General features: G+C 48.8%; 1 protein-coding gene across 4 annotated transcripts in view; it reads right to left on the bottom strand.

Moving 5' to 3' along the window:
* The window catches only part of LOC138843958 (mast cell tryptase), a 120930-nt gene that overhangs the window by 14092 nt on the left and 83499 nt on the right, over positions 1-23339 (bottom strand). For 2 of the 4 annotated variants that reach the window (XM_089336005.1, XM_089336002.1), the window contains exons 3-4: positions 14399-14562; positions 8158-8628 (exon numbers count right to left, since the gene is read on the bottom strand). In XM_089336005.1, coding sequence (XP_089192131.1) covers positions 8314-8628; positions 14399-14562 — 479 coding nt within the window. In that variant the 3' untranslated portion in view covers positions 8158-8313. Of the gene's footprint in view, positions 1-8157; positions 8629-14398; positions 14563-23339 lie in introns of those variants that run through there. The other 2 variants (XM_089336008.1, XM_089336007.1) reach the window with 1 other exon arrangement.

Genomic DNA, 23339 nt, shown 5'->3' on the forward strand with positions numbered 1-23339 from the left:
TAGTCCACTGAACATCTTGGTAGAGCTGTTCCGAGTGCCTTGCAGACAGAATAAAAACACTGTTGCACATAAACCTGAGGTCTGAAGCTCCTTTCCGCTGGTTTGCTCCCCAGGTCACCTCAAAGACCAGGCATAGGCCAAGCCAAAGCTGAGGGTTGGGAGCTGGGAACCTGGAATTCATTTCCGGTCTCCCCAGTAGGTGGCATGAACCTAGCTACGAGCATCATGTGCTGTCTCCAGGGTGCACGTTCGCAGAAAGCTGGGAGAAGAGCCAGTTATCACAGGCAGTTCCTCCAATTCAGAACGGGGACATGTTGCCCACTAGACCCAGTGCCTTCCCTAGAATATGTGGGATTTTTATGAGTGATAGAGCCTCTTGCCCTAAGTATCTAGCCTACAGGAGAGAGAAAGCAACCAGACGAGTGATACCTTCATTCTGAGCATCAGTAAAATTAATGGTTTACCTGAAACTGAAAGCATTTTCAAAAAAAATTGAATATAAACTTTAAGTTAATGATGTACACATCACAAGAAGTTCCTCTGGAAAGGAAAATGGTGGCTGTTTCATGGGAAGAAGCCTGTTTCTACATACTCCATTCAAGTTTTGAAATATACAAAATTTTTTCATGTTACAATATTAATGAAAAGCATTTAAAAAAGAAAAATTATACATTTAACAACAAACACTGTCAGCACCAAAAAAAGGGGTGGTGGGGATTTCTGGGTCAGTCTGTATGCTTTAATATCATTCTTTGATGCACTGTGGCTTTCCATCAAAGGGGATCAAAGGTCAGATTTTCCTCTGGAGAATGCAGATTTCAGCAGAGGACAGTATCTGGGGATATAGGACCTATTTGTGGATACAAGAAGTATTTGGGGATAATAAGGCTTCATTCAGCACCCACATGGGAGACCAGGAGAAGCACCTGGCTGCTGGCTTCGGATCAGCACAGTGCGCCGGCCGCAGTGGCCATTGGCGGGTGAACCAACGGTAAAGGAAGACCTTTCTGTCTCTCTCTCACTGTCCACTCTGCCTGTCAAAAAAAAAAAAAAGACTTCATTCAGGATGAGTGCACATGCTGCAATCCATCACTGATCTGCTGATACTCTGACCACCTTATCTCCCTAAGCATGTTATGAATTTGTAATTCAATGAGAAAGTACAGCCAGCGTTCAATTTAGTTGAGAGCCTATTTCCACAGGTGGGAAGCAGGCTGGGCAAGGTTTATTGACACGGAATGGAAGTAAAGGCAGTGCCAAGTACAGTCTTAGTGCTAGAAATCAGAGAAACAATTTAACATTGCCTAAACGAGCTATGCTGCCACTGTACAATTTCAAGAGAACTTAAGATTGGCTATGGCCCACGAGCCAGAACCCTCATGGAATGTCCACCAAATCCCCTCTTCTGCTGCCCCTTCCTGACCAGAGAAGCCTGAGCCCCACATTCCACTCCTGCCATTGGACCCTGAGCCTCCAGCTCAGGGTCTGGGTCCTGAACTTGAGTTTCCTCGTTGTGGATGCTGCCAGCCAGCTGTGGCGAGTGCCCAACCTGCAGAGGTGGCATCAGAACAAGTAAGTCTGTAGGGGTGGGGGTCTGTAATAAGACTCCCTGCTCTTCCTCTGATCACCGGAAACTCACATTTGACATCTCCCCTAGGGAAACTGATTGGCCTGAAGTAGAGGGAAGACAGAGCCCTGCAGATCCACAGGACATCTTATCTGGGGCGGCTCTGGAAGCCCATGTTGCATGGACGCTGCTTAGAGGAAGGGTCCCTACAGGTGGAGCAAGATGCTCCGGGGAGAATGTACTGATCAGAAGAGACGGAGCACATGGGTTGGAACTTTCTAAATGGAGGAGACAGGTCACCTCACCCTGGGTTTGTGGAGAAGAGAGGACAGACAGGATTCTGGTGGAGGCAGAGAGAGGACCTAAGCTGGTCCTTACTCCAGCTGCATGGACCATCCCCTTGAAGTGGTTCAGAGGGTGTTGACCTGGGTGTCCTAGATATTAGGAAGCTGTGAGAACATGGGCTTAGCTGGGAAGCTGATTGGTGGGAGCGCTTCACTCTCACCCACTCTGCAGTGACATAGCCTCAGAAATGAGGCTGCGGATTCCCCCACTTCCATGGTCCAGAGCCTCCCAGCTCCTCCCTGCCCAGTGCTGGTTCCTTTCAGTGCAGGAGACGTCTGGATCCACCAGAGACAACGGCTGTCGGTTTATGTCAGCAAATATAGGGTTTGACTTCCAAAACTTGGATTGCACTGTTCTCCCTGTGGTGGAAACACAGTTCCTTCGTTCACATCATCCTCTTTACATCTCATAGTGGGAGCCTCTGCCCAGGATTTGCCATAAAGATGAAGGTGGCACAGATACTCACATCCTCACATCACAAGCAGGCACAGCTGGGCAGCGTGATTGGTTTTCCAGAGGAAATTTCAGTGATTGCTGTTTTTCCGACTTCCTTTATTTTTATAAAACATTTTATTTATTTGATTGGCAGAGTGACAGAGACGGAGAGACAGAACAAAGAGTGAGTTTGAGATAGAAAGAGAGATCTTCCATCCATGGGTTCATTCCCCAATTACTTGAGATAATCAGTGCTGGGGTAAATCAAAGCCACCATCAACTACTAGGGACCCATCATGGATGACAGGAATCCAAGTACTTAGGCTGCCTCCCAGGCACATTAGCAGGAAGATGGATCACGAGAACAGTGTAGCCAGTACTCAAACCAGCTGCAATATGGAGTGTAGCATCCAGAGTTACAGCTCAACTGGCTGTGCCTCAAAAATCACCCCTGTTTTCATAGTAAAGTAAGGAAGGAGAGTAGCAATTAGGAAGGTTATTTTTATACGTGAGGACACAGATCTTGATCCTTAGACACATGTGCCCTGTGCCTTGTTGTCATTAACTGGGCTCTGTGTGGTTCCTAGATAGGGATGTGTGCCAGGACACTTTGTCCCATGCTCCCTGGCTCACGCCTGCTGCTTCCTGGGCCTTCACTTGCCATCACTGACAACACAAAGAAGGATACCAGAGAGTTTACATTTCCTTCAACCAATTCTTTTTTTTTTTTAGATTTATTTTATTTATTTGAAAGACTGAGTTACAGAGAGAGGGAGAGAGGTAGATCCAGGAAGAGGAAGAGAGAGAGAGAGAGAGAGAGAGAGAGAGAGAGAGAGAGAGATGTATTCCATCCACTGGTTCACTCCTCCAAATGACCGCAACGGCCAGAGCTGAGTTGATCCGAAGCCAGGAGCCAGGAGCTTCTTCCAGGTCTCCCATGCAGGTTCAGGGGCCCAAGGACTTGGGCCATCTTCCACTGCTTTCCCAGGCCACAGCAGAGAGCTGGATCAGAAGTGGAGCAGCTGGGATTCAAACCCACACCCTTATGGGATGCCAGTGCTGCAGGCCGGGGCTTTAACCTGCTGCACCACAATACCGGCCCCTCAACCAATTCTGATCTGACCTATTAGCAATGTTGAAGGTCCTAGACACCTCCCCTGGCAGGTAACATTCCCTGGTCATTCTAACCCTAAGCAGGCATCAGTGACTTGCAAGGACAGGACTTCAGGATCCCAACATCTACTTACCAGTCTTGTTTCTGGGGAACATAGCTTCTGGAGTGGCCACAGAACCACAAGTCCCTGCAATCAAGGGTAGCCAGTATATGCTCCCCATGGTTTTAGCAGTGCCCTGAGAAGTCCTGCCCACTGAGTGGGATGAATTACAGCAATATCCTGAAGGCTTTCAGGACTATGGCTGAGGAGAGCTTTTTTTCCAGACCTTTGTTTTCTTCTGCTAGGGTTCTCTATGAAAAGTGTCAGTTAAAGAAGCCTGAGGTGTGGTCTGGATACAGTGTTGTGAACCTGCTGGTTTTATCTAGGCCAGTTGGGCATTTGGCCTGTTAGCTTTACAAGTCTGCTAGCCTCCTACTGAGTACTGAGGAGCACATGGCTCCAAGTCATCAGTCCTGATCAAGGACTAGGGAGATGCCTATGATGCTACCCAGGTGACTTCAGTGACACCCTGGGGAGACTCTAGAGGCAGTGAGAGCTGAGTGTTTCAATCTCTAGTTGAGAACTGGTGAACTTGGAGGATAGCCTCTGGTGAAGACTTCTCAACTAGAGGAACAGAGCCTGAAGTTCACACAGAGTCATTTGCAAACTGCCACACTGCCCCGTCCAAGTGCCCTCAGCTGTTGAGATGCTCCTGTCTTCCCCCAGTGACAACAGGGAACAAGAGCCCTCCCCCCTAACTGCAGGTTCCCCTACTCCATTCACTCCTTTCCTTTGTCTCCACAGCATCTCCAGGGCTGGGAACAGTTACGTATCAGTAGTCAGCCTGAATGTAAATGGCCTCAACTCTCCAGTGAAAGACACAGAATGGCTGAATGGATTGAAAAACAAAACCCCTCTATTTGCTGCCTATAAGAAACACATCTCACCAACAAAGATACATGCCAACTAAAAGTGAAAGGATTTAAAAAGATATTCGATGTTAACAAAAACTAAAAATGAGCTGGAGTAGCCATGCTAATAGGAGACAAAAGACTTTAACACAAAAACTGTTAAAAGAGACAAAGAAGGGCATTATGTAATGATTAAGGGTTCAATTCAACAGGAAGATGTAACTATTATAAATGTATATGCACCTAATTACAGGGCACCTGCCTATTTAAAATAAATGTTAAAGGATCTAAAGAAAGACATAGACTCCAATACAATAGTAATGGGGACTTCAATATCCCACTTTCAGCAATGGACGGATCTACCAGAAAGAAAATCAGCAAGGAAACAGCAGATTTAAATTACACTATAGACCAAAAGGACCTAACAGATATCTACAGAACTTTTCATCCTACAGTTGCAAAATACACATTCTTCTCAGCAGTGCAAGGGCTTTATCTAGGATTGACCACATACTAGGCCATACACCAAGTCACATCAAATTCAAAAATCAAAATCATACCTTGGATCTTCTCAGACCACAATGGAGTGAAGCTAGAAATCAGTAACTCAGGAATCTCTAGAACATATGAAAATACATGAAGACTGAACAACATGCTCCTGAATGAACAGTGGGTCACAGAAGAAATTGAAAGAGAAATCAAAAGATTTCTGGAAATAAATGAAGACAACAACACAACATATCAAAACATATGGGATACAGCAAAAGCAGTGTTAAGAGGAAAGTGTATAGCAATTAGTGCCTACATCAAGAAATTAGAAAAGCACCAAGTAAATGAGCTATCAATGCATCTCAAAGATCTAGAAAAACTACAGAAACTGCAGCAAACCAAACCCAAAACAAGCAGAAGAATAGAAATAATTAAATTTAGAGAAGAAATCAACAAAATCGAATAAAAAAAACAATACAAAAGATCAACAAAATGAAGAGCTGGTTTTTTGAAAAGATAAGCAGAATTGACACATCATTTGCCCAACTAACCAAAAAATTAATAATCTCAATAAAATTAGAGATGAAAAAGGAGAATGTAACAACAGAAACCACAGAAATAAAAAGAATTATCTGAAATTACTACAAAGAGCTGCATGCCAACAAACTTGGAAACCTAAAAGAAATGGTGAGATTCCTGGACACATACAACCTACTTAAATTGAGCCATAAAATACAGATAACCTAAACAGACCCATAACCAAGATGGAAACTGAATCAGTAATAAAGTCCATCACCACAAAGAAAAGCCCAGGACTGGATGGCTTCATTGCTGAATTCTACCAGACATTTAAAGAACTAACTCTAATTCTTCTCAAGTTATTCAAAACAATTGAAAGGGAAGGCATCCTCACAAATTCTTTTTATAAAGCCAGCATCATCTTAATTCCTAAACCTGAAAAAGATGAAACAAAGAAAGAGAATTACAGGCCAATTTCCCTTAAGAACATAGATGCAAAAATCCTCAACAAAATTCTATCCAACCAAATCCAACAACACATCAGAAAGATCATCCACCTGGACCAAGTGGGAATTATTTATACCTGGTATGCAAGGATGGTTCAATATTCACAAATCAATCAACACGATACATCACATTAACAAACTGCTCAACAAAAATCATATGATTATCTCAATAGATGGAAAGAAAGCATTTGATAAAATACAACACCCTGGCCAGCACTGCAGCTCAATAGGATAATCCTCCACCTGCGGCACCAGCACACTGGGTTCTAGTCCCAGTTGGTCATAGATTTAGATATTTAATCCATGTTGAGTGGATTTTTGTGTAAGGTTTAAGGTAGTGTTCTTGATTAATACTTATGCATGTGGAAATCTAGTTTTCCCAGCACCATTTGTTGAAGAGACTGCCCTTGCTACAGGGATTGGTTTAGCTTTGGTCAAATATAAGTTGGTTGTAGATCTCAGTAGCCTAGTGAGCCGTGGCACTGGCCGAAAATGAATCTTAAGAATGGGACTGGCAAGGGAAGAGGCAGGAGGAGGAGGGGTGGGAGTGTGGGTGGGAGGGTGCGTATGGTGGGAAGAATAACTATATTCCTAAAGTTCTATGAAATTTGTATTCCAGGGCCAGCACTGTGGCTTAGCAAGTAAAACTACAGCCTGCAGTGTCAACATCCCATATGGGCACCAGTTCGGGTTCTGGCTGCTACACTTCTGATCCAGCTCTGTGATATGGCCTGGAAAGCAGTAGAAGATGGCTCAAGTCATTGGGCGCCTGAACCCATGTGGGAGACCTGGAAGAAAAGCTCCTGGCTCCTGACTCCTGGCTTCAGATTGGCACAGCTCCAGCCATTGCAACCAACTGGGGAGTGAACCAGCAGATGGAAGACCTCTCTCTCCTCTCTCCTCTCCCTCTCTCTCCCTCTCCCCCCCCCTCTCTCTGTCGCTCCCCCTCTTCGCGGAGGAACGACACTAGACCCTGCGCTGTTCTTTCGTCTGCTCGGCCCTTCCCGGGTTTGCTGCTGGTCCTTCCCGGGTTGGCTGCCAATCCTTCCACCTCCGTGGAAAGGGCGGCTCCCCCTGCCACTTTCCCCACTTCCGCGGGGGAGCGGCACACTGCCGGCCGGCTCTCTCGGGGGCTGCTCAGATGTTATCCGGATGTTCCCTTTAGATGTTCCTCGTGCATGTTGTCTCTTTCCTCCTTTATAGTCCTCTTCCACCAATCCCAACTTTGCTACCCACACGCCGAGTATGCTGCTCTCCTCCAATCAGGAGCAGGATCAGCTCCTGCAGTTTATTGGTTGAACTGGAGGCAGCTGCGTAGAAGCTGTTTCCTCCTCTCCCAGCACCATATTGTGGGAGAGCAGATGCATAGAATAAGTCTTAATTCGAGTAACTTAGTCTAGTCCGAGTTGCTCCCCACATATCTCTCTCTCTCTCTCTCTCTCTCTCTCTCTCTCCTCTCTGTGTAACTCTTTCAATTAAAATAAAATAAAACTTTAAAAAATCTGTATTCCTTAAAAAATAAATTAAAAATATTTTAATAAAAAAGAAAGTGATGCCCACCTCCAGCCATGCATTGTGTGGATACCAGAGGCAGGAACTGTACTGCCTGTATCCAAGACAGGAGGAATTAAGTCCATGGGAGGATGATGATGAAAGACATTGACAGCATATCACACTTCTGCAGATATGGGCTCTGGTGAGAAAAGTTATGAGACTTGACTCAAGACCATACCTCTGAGCACTGCTGGCCTTCACCTCTGCTCTTTGCCTGGGCTCAAGGCCTCCTCCATTTGGTTCCAGCCCACATTCCAGCCCCCATGTCCATCTGCCAGTCCTTCAGTCCCAGGCCAGGTTCCTAGTCCTCATGACATGATCCTAGACCCCAGTTGTGCTCAATCACTTTGTGTCCCAGGTACTTCCCTCCCACCTGGCTCCACTGGAACCCAGCCCTCCCTTCACCAAACCTTAAAAGCGCTGCTTCTATGCTTTGAGGTAGCCTTTGACCCCCTGCACTATAGACCCTGAGTGCTACATCTCACTCCCGCTGAAGGACTAGGTGCTCCAGTGGCAGGCAGCATCTATGAATGCAAAGTTGTAGCTTTCTACACAATGGGGCCTCTTAGTGTCCCCCCACACTCCTGTCCTCCTCCTGGGAGCCCACACTTGAAAGTCTTCCTGTGAAGTCCAGTTTGCTGACCCAAGTGTTGAGGATCAGGAATGCTCAGAAGAAGGGCAAGGCAGCTATTTTATTTGACTTAATTTGATTTTGCCAAGCTTGGTTTGGGGGTGGGCAGAAAAGCCAAAGGGCAAGAAACGATTTAGAGAAACAGGTGGTTGCAAGCACAGACTGGTACATGGCATGAAAGAAGGTGCTGAATGCCCCCAGGTCACATCAAGGCTTTCTGGGAGGCCCTGAGGATAAATGACAGCAGAAGCCAGGTCTGTGCAGCCCTGAGGGCTGTGTAGGGTCCAGGTGAACCAGCTGCCCTCACAGGCAAGGAAGAGTAGGTGTAGGATGGAGTAGATGCTGGGTCTGGGGAAGATGTGAGCCGTTTGATCCCGTTAATCCAGTCGACAAAGTAGGAGACCCTGGTGAAGACGCTGGGGTAGACAGGGTGCCGGCAGTCCAGACCCCAGCTGGCCAGTCCCACCAGCACCCAGGTGTTGGGAAGGTGGCAAACAAGGGGGCCCCCAGAATCACCCTGTGGAAAGAGAAGGGAGGTATCACTGGGGACTGAGCAGATTGGAGAAACCATGTGACAAGATCTGGGGATCTGTGACTGTCCCTCCACTGCAGGGCTCAATTGCAGCCACATCAGACCAGACTCAAAGGTGGGACTTTGGATTCAAACACCAACAAGCTCCTGAGCTGACCTTGATGGTGGCTGATCCCACATTTGAATCTATCAGCGGTTTTCTCCACCCACACTCTGCATGCCCACCGAGGACACTGCCAGAGGTCTGGAGGGATTGTTGTATGTACAGAGCCCGAGAGGAGGTGAGTGTGTGAGCACAGTGGCCAGCAACCGCCTCTGTACAAGGCCTAGATACTATAAACATGAGCTCCCTCCACCCAGGTCCCTTTCCTTTCTTGCTCTCTGGGCCTGCAGTGCTCCCTCAGCCTCTTAGCTGTGGATCTTTAGAAAACCCCTATGCCCAGGCCAGGTGCAGACAACCCACATCAGTGTGAAGGATCTCTAGAAAGCTGCTGTGGGGCACTGGAGTCATGAAATTCTGCCTGGGCAGGGTCATCTCATCAGAAGCCCTATTTCCTGGGCCAAAAGTAGGGCCAAAGAAAAGGTTTGCCCTCAGGATGGACAGCAGGGCTATGGCCAGACCATCTGTCCTTCTTTCCATTGTGCAGGTTGAACATTGGATCCTGGTGACAGATGCTGTTCTTGGGAAACTCAGGTAGACAGGAAAAGCACCTGCCCCAGGGCACTTACACCAACCAAGGAGCAGAACTTTTATATCAATGGTCACAGAAAGTCTCCCCAGCCACAACAGGAAAAAGGAAGCAGAACTGGACTGTGCCAGACCCATGGAAAGAGGATGCAGTTGGCACAAACAAGAAGGGAAAGGGAGGGGTGCACCAAGAAGGAGGGGGCCACTGAAGACCAGAGGCTTCCTACAGGTCAGTCCGACACTAGGCATGGGAAACCCAGCTGGTAGGCACCAGGTAGGTGTCGCTCCCTGTCTTCGTGGAGGAACGACACAGGACCCTGCGCTGTTCTTTTGTCTGCTCGGCCCTCCCCGGGTTTGCTGCTGGTTCTTCCCGGGTTGGCTGACATCCCTTCCACCTCCGTGGAAGGGCGGTTCCCCCTGGCCACTTTCCCCACTTCCGCAGGGGAGCGGCACACCGCCAGCCGGCTCTCTCGGGGGCTGCACAGGTGTTCCTTCAGATAGATGTTCCTGGTGCATGTTGTCTCTCTCCTCCTTTATAGTCCTCTTCCACCAATCCCAACTCTGCTACCCACACGCCGAGTACGCTGCTCTCCTCCAATCAGGAGTAAGTCCTACAGTTTATTGGTTGAACTGGAGGCAGCTGTGTAGAAGCTGCTTCTCCCTTCTCAGCGCCATATTGTGGGAGAGCAGATGCATAGAATAAGTCTTAATTCCAGTAACTTAGTCTAGTCCGAGTTGCTCCCCACAGGTAGGGATGAGACCAATCAGACACCGGCACAGAGGAAAAGGTTAAGAGGCCATTGACAGGGAGAGAAAAGGGACACTGTGGTCACTTGATGGCCACCGCACTGTCCTCTTCCCCATCCCTGGGATTTGTGAATACACCACCTCGTGTGGGAGAAGAGACTCTGCACGTGGGATGGGGCCAAGGATTTTGAAAGCAGACAATGACCCTGGAGTAGGATGATGGGACCCATTCAACCCCATCATTGTTATTTGGGAAACAGGAAGGCAGGGGCTCGGAGGCAGAAAAGATATGAGAGCAGAAGCAGAGGCTGGATGGACGTGCTTTGAGAACAGAGGAAGGGGCTGTGGGGCAGGGCACGCAGCTGCCCTGAGGAGCTGGACAAGGCGGGAAGCAGAATCCCCACGACAGCCTCACTAGGAACAAGGGTGCCCACACCTCGATTTTGAACTTTGGCCTCCAGACCTGTAAGTCACTCAGTGTCAGCTGCTTCAGCCTCCAGGTCTGTGGTGACTTGTTACTGCGTGTGGGGGAATTCACACTCAGAGTCCTGCAAGTGGGACTGAGTCTTGGCTGCCCCTGCTGCTTTCCTCGGTGGCTCCCCTACCCTGAGTGCCCTAGCCCTCCTCACACGGTGCCACCACCCAGCTGTGAGGGCAGCGGGAGGCCTGACTGCACAGTGGTCACGGTCTGCTGTCTACTCCAGTCCTCGGCAACTAATGCATAGGAACCACTTGGTCACAAACACCACACTGGATTCTGGGCCAGTGGCAGAAGCACTGAAGGGAAACTCCTCAAGGCCACTGAGGAGCTCCAAGAAGACAGAGGAAGTCTCAATTCTCAGGACCCCATGCAGAGGGAGATTTGTTTGCATTAATGTAGACATAGGAAACTGTGTGTGTGTGTGTGTGTGTGTATGTGTGTGTGTGTGTGAAAGAGAGAGAGAGCACAAGCAATGGGTCATCACCGTGATTCCCACTATGGGTACAGGGACAGGTCTGAGACAGGCACTAAGAACAAGTGCAGCTCAGACACGGGGAGATGGACAAGATCTGGAACTGGAGCGCCAACACTTGTTAAGCAATGTGCTTACTTTTCTGTAGGAACCTTAAGACGTGGAGGCTGGAAGCAAGCCCATTTCCAGGTGAGGAAACGTGGCTAAGGTCACAGTGCAGGCGGATGACCAGTTACAGACTGCAGCCAGGCCTGTCCTGGCCCACAGTGTGAGCACTGAGTCACCCCACAGCACGTCTCTCCTCAGAGCTGTTTGGCACTCTGGGTAGGGCGGGTGCAATTTAGGGCAGAGCAGGGAGCCCTGGGGAGGAGGTGGGGACCAGGTCAGGCAGGGGAGGAATCCTGAGGGTTCTCAGAGACAGGCAGTGGTGACGGATGGGGTAAATAAAGAAGGAGGGAGGGCAGGGGTGTTTGCCTGGACTCTCAGGAGTCCAGCTCAGCGGTTTCCCTGGCCTAGGGAAGGAACAACAGGAGGGGAGGGTTGTGGGTGCATGACGGTGTGCCCATCAGGTGCACAGTCAAGGGCACTGGCCCTGAGACACCACGACATGGCCTTTTCAGGAGAAGGCAGGTGCAGGGCCACGCTGGAGAGGAGGTCCAGGCCCTAGCACTGCACTCAGCAGGCCCCTTGCTCTACCTGTGGGTGAAGCAGACTCTCAGGAGGTGGGCCAGGTGAGACAGCCTGAAAGAAGCAATGAGGGGGCACTGTGGTGTAGCAGGTAAAGCCATCACCTGCAGCGCTGGCATCCAGTATGGGCACTGGTTCAAGTCCCAGCTGCTCCACTTCCTATCCAGTTCTCTAATATGGCCTGGGAAAGCAGCAGAAGATGGCCCAAATTCTTGGGCCCCTGCACCTGCGTGGGAGACCTGGAAGAGGCTCCTGGCTCCTGGTTTCAGATTGGCACAGCTCTGGCCATTGCAGCCAATTGGGAAGTGAACCAGCGGATGGAAGACCTCTCTTTGTGTGTGTGTGTGTGTGTGTGTGTGTGTGTGTGTAACTCTTTCAAGTAAAATAAATAAATCTTTTTAAAAAAGAAGAAGAAGAAGAAGAAGAAGCAATGAGGGGTGTAGGGACATGGAATCAACAGACCTGGAACCTCCTCCCACCAGGAGGGGCAGGGAGCTGAGGGCTCCCCTTCCAGCTCATCCCCTTCACTGAACAAAAATGAGAACTGAATTGCCAATGAGCCATTCCCACTGCCAGGGTGACTCAGTGCTCAGAACGGGGCAAGAAACCCCAGCCTCTAGGTTTCAATCTGTCATTCTGCTAACATGATGATCTTAGCTAAGTGTATTCAGTTTCAAAACCCTGTCAAAATTAGGTGCTATGAACTAGGTGATTTGGAAATAAGAGAAACTGCTTCTCATGGCTCTGGAAGCTGGAAGTGAAAACATCGAGGTGTTGTCAATGTCGTGCTGCCTCTGAAGGCTACTGGAGGACCTCCCCCACCTCTTCCTGCTTCTCTTGATCTTTGATGTTTCCTGGCTTCTAGCTGCATCACTCCAACCTCTGCCCATGTCTCCATGTGTGCCTCTATGGATGCTCTTTTATTTTTTAATTGCTGTATTTATATTGATGTGAAAGGCAGAGAGGGAGAGGGAGAGAGACAGAGACAGAGAATGACAGAAAGACATCTTCCATCCATTGGTTCACTCCCCTAAAACTCTAGAAAACTAGGGATGGGCCAGGCTGAAGGTAGATTATGGGAACTGAATCTGGGTCTCTCACATGAGCGGCACGGACTCAACTACTTCAGCCATCACTGCTGCCTCTCAGGGCACACATTAACAGGAAGCTGGAATGACAATCAAACCTAGGCACTCTGATATGGGATGTGGGCACCCCAAGTGACCTCGTAACCAGTGTATGATGTGCCTGCCCCTGCCCTCTCTTCCCATAAGGGCTTCAGTCATTGAACTTAGGGGCCACAATAAAGGTGGTTTTGTCCTGAGATTCTTGATGAAATACTTCTATGAAGACCCAGTTTTCAAATGAGGTCGCATTCTGAGGTTCTCAGTGGACCCACCACAAGATCCTTTCAACAACCATGTGAGGGAGGCTCCAGAATCCCCCACTACAGAAGACAATGCCAGCTCGGAAGACCACGAGAACCCACAGTGCAAGCCCAGGGGACAGAATACAGTCTTTGATCCCAGGCCCCTAAGATTTCTCCACACACACTGCCATGTATAGAACAGCTCAGGAGACTGGACCACATGGTCACCATAGCTGGGCCCAGACTGTAGCACTCGCTTCTGCCTACTCACTTTCTGTCTCTGGGCCTTAGTTTTTACAGACAGCCCATACATCTAACAGTGGAGTTATATCCAGAAAACACAAAGAGCTGCCACAAGAAAAATCAGATAACTCCTTGGAAAAATAAGAGCTTTAGAAAAATCTGGAAGGGAAATTTCACAGAAGACATCCAATGAAAATAAAGTTTATTAGTCATCAGGAAAATGCAAGTTAAAATCGTAAATTATCATATACTCCCAAAAATGGCCAAAATGAGAAAAGATGGAAAATGCCAAGTGTTGGAGAACACACGGCCTCTCGTTCAGGGCTGTGTGCTAAGCTGAGAGGAAGGCAAACACACACCCCTTTCCATCCAGCAAGGCTTTCTCATGGCCGAATAGGAAATGCACCATGGAAGAAACAACGCTCATCTGTGCTACAAAGACAAATACAAAATGTGCATAGCTCTGCTGCTCAAAATATGGCCAACTTAAAGACTATTCAAATAGCCCCCAAGCATGGAAGTGGTCATAGAATTCATTCTCACAGCAGCACACAATCGAGCAATGAGAATGAATGCATCATAACCATATGTACGTCATGTGGGAATCTCACAAATGTAACATTAAGACACAAGAGTGCCAGCTGTACATTCCATTGCTATGAAGTAGGATCTAACTGGAGGTGTTTGAAGTGATATTGGTGGATACCCTTGAACATCAAGACAATAGGTTATGAAGTGGGGCTTCTGGGGGTGCTGGCAACACGTTTTGTGAGTGTGGGAAAGGTTATCAAACTACACACTTACAAACCACATATTCGTTTTGTTATGTCATACTTCCATAAGAAGTTTAAAATCTGCCATGAAAATGGATGCTGTTTGCGGGAACTTCCAGCAGGTGCGCTCTTGCTGGGATGAGCCCAGGAAGGGGTTACTCGGGGGGGAAACCGCTGAGGAATGGAGCCCGAGGAAGACATGCAGAGGGAAGGAAACTTGGAGGGCAGGGGTCCTCACAAGGAGAGCAGATGAAACAGAGACCCCTCGGGGAAGAACAGAAGGGGCCTTACTCACACGGCAGATGGACTTTGCTGTCGAGGAGTTCCCCACGCAGACCATCTCTTCATGTATGTAGTACTTGTCTGAGTCAGTTCTCTGCCCATAGAGTAAGTTACATAACCTGTTCTCAAGGAGGCCCACCTCACTCTCCTGGAGATTGAAAGGAGGTGAAAGACGCTCTGCCAAAAAAAAAAAAAAAAAAAAAAAAAAAAAAAAAAAAAAAGCACAGGCGGTCAGTGACGTGTGCTGAGGCTTCACCAAGTCACCCTGACCTACCCTCCTCTGAGCCACACCCTTTCCGACTGCTCACCGTGACCCTCACACAGGGATCTCCTCATAACATTGCTTAAAAACCGCCTCACTCTCCCACCCATCCTTGAAGCTCTTCTCCTATCTCTCTAACCTTTCCAGCGTCTCATCCAATTCCCTTCCCCTCTCTTAACACCTCCTCTAAATCCCACCACACACGGCCCATTCAGTGAGGATTAGCAACCATTCACTGACCCACTCATCCTCTCATCAATCACCCAATTCCTTCCCCATCCAATGCTAACCTTTCTTCCACCTCTTCATCCACCATCAGCCCCCACCCTCTCATTTACACCTCCAACCATTGACATATCCATCTTCTTTCACATCACCAGTTATTCTCTTATGCTTCCATCCATGTGCCTGTCCATACAACCTTGCATCAATTTCTCCATCACTCACCCACCAATCTGCCCCTCCACCAGTCAACACATCCAACCATACTACCCATCCATCCACTCACCCATCCTTTTATCCATACCTCTTCCCACCAAAACCTCACACATACACACACACATACGTGACCCACCTCTCCACTCACTCAATCATCTATTCATCTATCCACATGAGAAGCATCTTTGGGGCACTAATGATAGACGGGAACATTTTTAGGTCAGACAGTAAGCATGTAAAACATACATTGTATTATTTTACATCTATTAAGTGGTATGAAGAAAATAAAATGTGGAGATGTGATAACTGGAGATACTCATTTTAGCTCAAGGATTAACAAAAACCCCTCAGCAGAGGATCTGGATTATAAAATAAAGAAGAAACTAATTCTGCAAACATTGGAGGAGAGGGAAAGTTAGGCCAGTAAAGCAACAAAGCTGGAGACACTGAGATGGGAATGGGGTTGGCATATTGATGAAACAAGAGGGCCCTGTGACAGGGATGGGGTGCAAGAGGGGTGTGATAGGAGAGGATGGATCAGGGTGCTGACAGCATGCAAGGCTTACAGCCAACGTAGGAAGTGTGGGTTTTATTCTAAGTGTAAATGAGAAGGTAGTGGAGAGTAGGGAACAGGGAACAATGGGGACTTCTGTTTGAAAAGTAAGACTCTGTTACATCTGTGTGGATGCTGAGAGACTGGTCCAGGAGCTGCAAGCCAGAAATGATGGACTACCCTGGCAGGGAGGTAGCAGTCAGAGGAGTACCTACATGGTTCCACAGCCCTGGGTGAGGACTGGGATATTAAAACAGGTGTGCTCACCAGGGATCATCCTCCCCTCAAGGATAAACCTCTGTGTGTGTGTCTGTGTGTGTGTGTGTGCATGTGTATGATGAGGGAGGGTTGTCATCTGATTAGGGAGTGCTTCTGATTATCAGGCTATGGCAGGATCCAGCCCAAGCACCACTCAATGAAGACAAGTTCTGTCCAAAGACCTGTAGCATCTCTTTTGAGAAACACTATAGCAAATTATGATGCTATACAGAGTTACAAGGATATGTTCTAATCCACATTACTATTATATCTAAGCATTTTCCCAAAGAATAAACACTCATTCGTTAATAAACTCTGCTACCCATAAGACTTTGTGGACATTTCTCTTCCTTCAATCAATCAAGCAAACAACCAAAACTGTCTCCTCTGTTCAGTTCACCTAACAAGACTATGAAGCAGACAGCCAACGCAGGTTAGAAGAGCAAGGCAAGGTTGAGAGGGGTTAAACATTCCAAGGTCTTGATCATTTTAACTATGTCATGATGCCTCATAGGACAGGATACTTTCTTTCCACTTTTCCCCCCAACACCTTCTACAACAAGGGAAAAGCAAGGTGTTTGGTGGTGACCCGGAATGGGCGAGAGGCAGCAAGTCATCTCAGATCCATGACTGATTAAAACATTGAATGTATGACAACAAAGATTAGGATTCTTGATTGCAGTGGTACAAGATTCCTGGACTTCCAGAGCCTGCGTCCAGGGTTTCTGAAGGCCAGAAGGACCCTCCCTGGTTCAGTCCTCATCTTACGGGTCATGGAATTGATGCTCCGAGTGCGAACATCCAGCAGCTTCCGAAGCCAGCATGGGCCTCCTGGTGGGGCTGAACTATTCCTGCTTTATTCCCTGCACCACACTCACCTCTTTCCTGCTCACTCCCCTCCCACAGCCTCCCGCCTCCTCACACCCACTCACTCTCCTCAGTGAGCATTCCCCAGCCAGTTATCCAACAGGATGTGAGACTGGACAGCTGCACATCTGGGGCTGGGAGGCAGACAGGGACAATGGAGGAGGTGAAGTTCACAGGCAGGTGCAGCTGCAACATTGCAATGTCACTCCCAAACGAGTGAAGCTTCTCAAAGTCTGGGTGCATGAGGATCCTGCTCACGGACATCTTCTGGGTGTGCTGGGTTTGCTGGTACAGCTGGGTGTTTCCCAACAGAATCTTATAGTCCCCAAGAGCCTTCGATTTGCTGGAGGAGGAAGGCCATCATCACCATCATCTCCGAGTTTGGGTCCAGCATGCTCTTTCTGCACCTTCTCACCGCCCACACCTCTATGTGTCCCTGTACCCCACCATTACACTAAGCAGCTTGTGTCTCCTTTCATAGCTGTCAGGAGCTTTCTTTCTCAGGCTCAATGGATTGTTTTTAAATTTTTTTTTTATTTACCCGAAAGTCAGAGCCACAGAGAGGGAGAGACAGAGAGATCCTCCACCCACTGGTTCACTCCCCAAGTGGTCCAACAGCCAGGGCTGAACCAGGCTGAAGCCAGGAGCTAGGAACCTCATCCAGGTCTCCCATGTAGGTGGTAGGGGCCCAAGCACTTGGGCCACCCTCTGCTGCCTTCCCCAGGCCCCTAGCAGGGAGCTGAATTGGACGTGAAGCAGCCGGGACACAAACCAGCTCCCATACAGGATGCTGGAGTTGCAGGCAGCAGCTTTACCTGCTGTGCCACAGCACCAGCCCCCTGATGGATGCATTACAATCTCAGCACATAAGGTTTCCCACCAACACTCTAAAATCAGGGGAGTATACAATGCAGGCGCTGGAAGGGGCCTTCACAGGTTCATCAAATCAAGCCCTTTTATTTTATACACAGTAGCTCTGCCCCAACCCCCACTCCAGGGTGGCCCTTCCAAAGCTCCCTAACACCCACCTGCTGGCCAACCCTTCCTGCCCCCTGCCAGAGCTACTTCTCCACTTGGAGGTAAAGACTCATGTAGGATTTGTGAAATGTGCAGAGCATGAAGGCTGCTCTCCTTGCTCCTCAACATACGGATGAACCACGCCACTGGGGTGGCTTTGTTCTCACAGCTCGTCCACCTGGAAGGCTCCCTCACACTCCACACACCCAGCCCTTCCTTCTGGCAGCCCTGCAGACCCTCAGCCCTCCCCCAGAGTCCGTGGCTTGGGCTGGGATGTCCCCATCCCCCTGGATCCCTCCATATCTGTCTAGAATCAGAGCAGAGTCAGGCAAAAATCAGGCTCCCCACTGTCCACACTGTTCTCCAGGTCAGGGAGGCCCACACCTCCCAATCGTGCATCCTGGCACACGGGGACAGTGGAACCCATGTCACCTCCCAGGCACTCAGTTCATAGAAGTGACAAAAGAATGGCCCAGCTGCAGGCTTTCCGTGGCTGCTGCCTTGAGCGTGACCCACAAGGGTGTAGGCGATGGTAAGGAAATGCTCTGGACTTCTGATGGCCAAGACGAGCATGGCCACTGCTCTGAGGGCCCACATGGGTTGGGAACAGACACAGGGGCTGGGGTTTCTGCTGGAGATGAGCACAACGGATGAGCGGGAGGCTCATGGAGGGGGCGGTGGGGAGAAGAGAGCAGAGGGAACTGTGGGTCAGAGGCCGACACAGTGCAGGTTGTTTGGCATCTGGCTGCTCAGAAACAAGGCATTGTGGCATAGGGATTAAGCCAGAGACTGTGACGTGGGCATCCAGATGGGCACCAGCTCAAGTCTCGCCTGCTCCACTTCTGATCCAGCTCCCTGCTAAGGCACCTGGAAAAGCAATGGAAGTTGGCCCAAGTGTGTGGTCCCCCGCACCCCCATGGGAGACCTGGATGAAGCTGCTGGATCCTGGCTTTGGCCTGGCCCAGTCCCAGGGTTTACAGCCATTTGGGAGTGAACCAGTGGACAGAAGATCTCTCTGTGTCTCTCCCTCTCTAACCCTGCCTTCCAAATAAATATATACTTTTAAAAGAGAACAAAGCTCAGAGGACAAAGGTATGGGACCCCTGCCCGTGCTCTCCTCCCCCTCTTTCTTCTCCCTCCCCTTGGGGCCCCATGGAGGAGGACTCACTTCAGGAAGCAGTGGGCAGCAGAAAGCAGCCAGCGGCTATCAATGAGGACGGCTCCGCAGAGGTGCACGCTGTGGTAGAGCAGGCTGGCCTGCCATGGCCACCGGGCAGCCGCCGCGTCTTGGCCACCATACAGCTTTCCTGCCATCTTGTGTTTCCCACACACTGCAGAGACACCCCACCCCCACCCCCCATTAGAGACACTGGACTGCTCATGAATGCCACTCTCCAGAGGCGACCTCTCCCCAGTTTCACAGGTGGAAAGACCATGGCCGGCAACAACTTCCGTAACCAAAATGACCGAGGGCTGCCGCCACCTCCACACTCGGGGGTGCTGTCAGAGACCAGGTGGCCCAGGCGCTGAGCAAGCTCTGTGGGAATGAGGACCCAGGGGCACGGGGATGCTGGGGCAAGAGTAAAAGTGCAGCCACAGCAGTCCCTGCTTAGAGGTCTGCAAGGGCTGCTGGGCTGGGGGTCGGGCCCAGGACTTCACTCCCTCCATGCTTCCTTTGAAGGTCACACACACAGTGAAGGCCTCACAGGCTGTGAGCCATACTGGCTCAAGACCACGGCTTCTCAGCTGCTGTTCCCCCTCCATCCTGCCCCAGCATCCCAGGAAGGCAGGCCTGCAAGCAGGAGTCTGTGATGCCCAGTGACCTGGGGAAAGTGGCTCTACTTCTCTGAACCCACAAGGCTAAATGGATGGCCTGGGGCTAGTGGGGAAACACTTTGCTCAGATGTTCACACCAGGGAGGGGAGCCGTGCGCCAGACCCCTCAGTGGCCATGCCCTTCTCCCTGGTCTCTGCTGTCCAGGCCTCAGTGGGGACACAGGGGACCCCTGGGCCCACCTCCTCAGGGCCCTGAGTAGCCCTCTGGGAGCTTTCTCTCCACCCACCCCAGGGCCAGGTCTCGGCCATTTTTCCAGTTCTGGGGTTCCACCCCGGGTATCGGGGGCCTCCCATCCAAGAAAGGTCTCCTCCAGAGTGGGGAGCCCGACTCACCTCTGCTGATGTCATCTCGGGGACTACCTGTTTGGGAGGGGCCAGAGCGGACATTTCGGGTGTCCTCTGGTGCTGGCTCCGCCCCCCAGGCTTCAAACGGACCTTGGGCCCCGCCCACAGAGCCCTGGGGCCCACCGGCTGCCAACTCCCCACCGTTCTCTGTCCCTTGGCTTCCCCTTGTAGTATCTGAAGCCCGTGGGAGGCCAGGGGCCCCCGGCTGCCGGGTAGCAGCGGCCTTGGCGCTCAGGAGAGGCAGCGGAAGCAGCAACAGCAGCAGTGACCAGAGCAGGGACCCTGGTCGCCTTCGGGAGCGCGCAGCTCCTGCGTCTGTCCTGGATGCCATGCCGGGACATGGAGGGTGGTGAGCAGGGCCTGACCCCACTGTGACCCCGCCATGACCCCGATCCCGGGGAGGACCTCAGCCCACCCTGACCTCAGCGCTGCATAGGCCCTGACCCTAGCCTGAGACCAGGACGGTCCTGAAGGTTACTGAGGGAAGCCCTGACCTCATGTCCAGACAGACCCTAACCCCAGGCCCTGAGCCCTCCCATGCCCAGACTCCAACCCAATCCCATCAAATCCCAAATATTTTAGAGTGTAGAAGACACTCCGTCTTTTTCGAATGCGTGGTTTCTCCACAGAGTGGCGGGAAGGGAGAAGAATCAAGTTTCATGGGCATGCTCCTAGATGCTACCCCAGATGCGATGTCCTGAATTATTTCTTTAGGAGTGAGAGTCTGTCATTTTACAGTCACTCCTCATCACTAGACTGGCAACTTCAGTCTGCAGGGAAAGGAAGGTGTTCACCTGAGTTAAGGGAACTGACTGCACACCCGAAACACTAGAATGTCAATTTAATCATCACTGTTGTTATTAACGACACTGGGGGTCACACAGCCTTACTTCTTCTTTAAGAATTTATAGCTCAAAACTTTTAAAAATTGTTCTGAGAGTGGCAAACTTTACCAGCATTAATAAGAATTTATATTTTGGATATAAATCCAAAAGACACGGATCAAAGAGATGCCTGATCCACCATGCTTACAGCAGCACTGCTCACAATTGCCAGGATATGAAATCAACCAAGGTGTCCATCATCAGATAAATGGATAAATATGGAGACTGGAAGAAGAACTGATAAATATTGTAAAAAGAGTCATAAGATTGGCCGTGAAGCTTAGGTGAATACAATGAGGGCCATAATAAATGAATTCAGATTGTGATCTCTATGAAGGCTCTACTGAGATTTCTACAATAGGCATATGATAACACTAATTTTGACTCCGTGAAGCGGATCCCTGAGGGAGATACAGATTTGAATAGTTTAGGGATTTAGGTGAGGAAAGAGCCATGGAGTGGATAAAAAATCAAAAGAAAGCATGTTAAAGAAAATTAGAGATCATAATAAAGGTATTAAATAAGAAAAAGGAGCCCATAAGATACTGAGGACTGCCAGAAATAAATTTAAACCATAAAGAGATTAAACCAGGTAACCATATAAGATTTCTTGTTAACATCTTAAAACCATTAGTTGTGGGGCCAGCACTATGGCGTAGCAGGTAAAGCCACCGTCTGCAGTGCTGGCATCCCATAATGGCGCTGGTTCTAGTCCTGGCTGCTCCTCTTCTGATCCAGCTCTCTGCCCTGGCCTGAGAAAGCAGTGGAAGATGCCCCAAGTGCTTGGGCCCCCTGCACCCACGTGGGAGACTGGGAAGAGGCTCCTGGCTCCCTGTTCGGATTGGCCCAGCCAACTGGGGATGGAAGACTTCCCTCCCTGCCTCCCTCCCTCTCTCTCTCTCTCTCTCTGTCTGCCTCTCTCTAAACTCTGCCTTTCAAATAAATAAATAAATTTTTTTAAAAAAAGCAGTATTGGCATCTTCTTTACAGGCCATAAAATTCATTCATCACAAGTGAGCAAGTTAATGATTATATTAAGTTTACAGAATTGTGTAAGAGTCATCAAATTTGCAGTTAATCTCCCCTCTTTACCTTACCCCTAGATAACCCAGATGGATCTCCTTCATATCTCTCTGAATTTGTGTTTTCTGAACATTTCATATGAATAGAAACATGCAGTACATAGGTTTGCATGTCTGGATTATTCCATAATGTTTTTTGAAGTTCATATATACTGTCTCACATGGCATTATTTTAAGCCCTCTTACTCCATTGCAAGATTGTGACTCAGTTTTTGAGTTTTTGTATTCTAGGATGTTTCACATTTTGTCTATATTTACCAGTTGATGGATATGTATTTTTGTAGTTTGATTATTATGAACAATGCTGATATAAATATTTTTGTACAAGTCTCTGTGAACATAGAAGTATGTTTTTATTTCTCTTAGGGAGAGTCCTGGAACTGAAACTAATGGATCATATGCTAAGTATATGATTAACATTTTGTAAATTTCCAAACTATTTTCCAAATAGTGTATCACTGTACATTTCCACGACCATGTACAAAGATTCCACTTTTTTACACTCCTTCCTAATATTGGTGTAATCTCTTAGATTTCTTCTAAAAACTAAAAATAGTCCTGCCATATGACCCAGCAATCCCACAACTGGGTATATATCCAAAATACATGAAATCACTGACTCAAAGTGATGCCTGATCTACCATGCTTATAGCAGCACTGTTCACAATTGCCAGAATACAGAATCAACCAAGGTGCCCATCATCAGATAAATGGATAAAGAAAATGTAATACACATATATTATATATGTATATTGGAATATATATATATATATATATTGGAATACTATTCAACCATTAAAAAGATTGAAATCCTGTCATTTGCAGGAAAATTGGTAGAACTGCAGGACATCATGTTGAATGAAATAAAGATAAAAAGGTAAATATTTATGTTCTCTCTCATGTGAGGAAGCTAAGAAAACTCAATCCAAGCACAGAATATTGATTGCCAGCGCCGCGGTTCACTAGGCTAATCCTCCGCCTTGCAGCGCCGGCACTCTGGGTTCTAGTCCTGGTTGGGGCGCCGGATTCTGTCCCGGTTGCCCCTCTTCCAGGCCAGCTCTCTGCTGTGGCCAGGGAGTGCAGTGGAGGATGGCCCAAGTGCTTGGGCCCTGCACCCCATGGGAGACCAGGATAAGTACCTGGCTCCTGCCATCAGATCAGCATGGTGCGCCGGCCACAGTGGCCATTGGAGGGTGAACCAACAGCAAAGGAAGACCTTTTTCGCTCTCTCTTTCTCTCTCACTGTCCACTCTGCCTGTCAAAAAAAAAAAAAAGAATATTGATTACTAGAGTAGGAAGCACAGGAGGAATAAAAGGAGTTTCAATTTTAAAAAAATAGGGGATGTTGGGTGTAGTTCATTGATTGTGATAAATACACTAATATGAGATTTTAATAATAGGACAAGCGAGATG

The sequence above is a fragment of the Oryctolagus cuniculus genome, chromosome 1 (genome assembly GCF_051225735.1).
Source record: "Oryctolagus cuniculus isolate XC-2025 breed Fujian yellow rabbit chromosome 1, ASM5122573v1, whole genome shotgun sequence".
Taxonomy (NCBI): Eukaryota; Metazoa; Chordata; class Mammalia; order Lagomorpha; family Leporidae; genus Oryctolagus; species Oryctolagus cuniculus.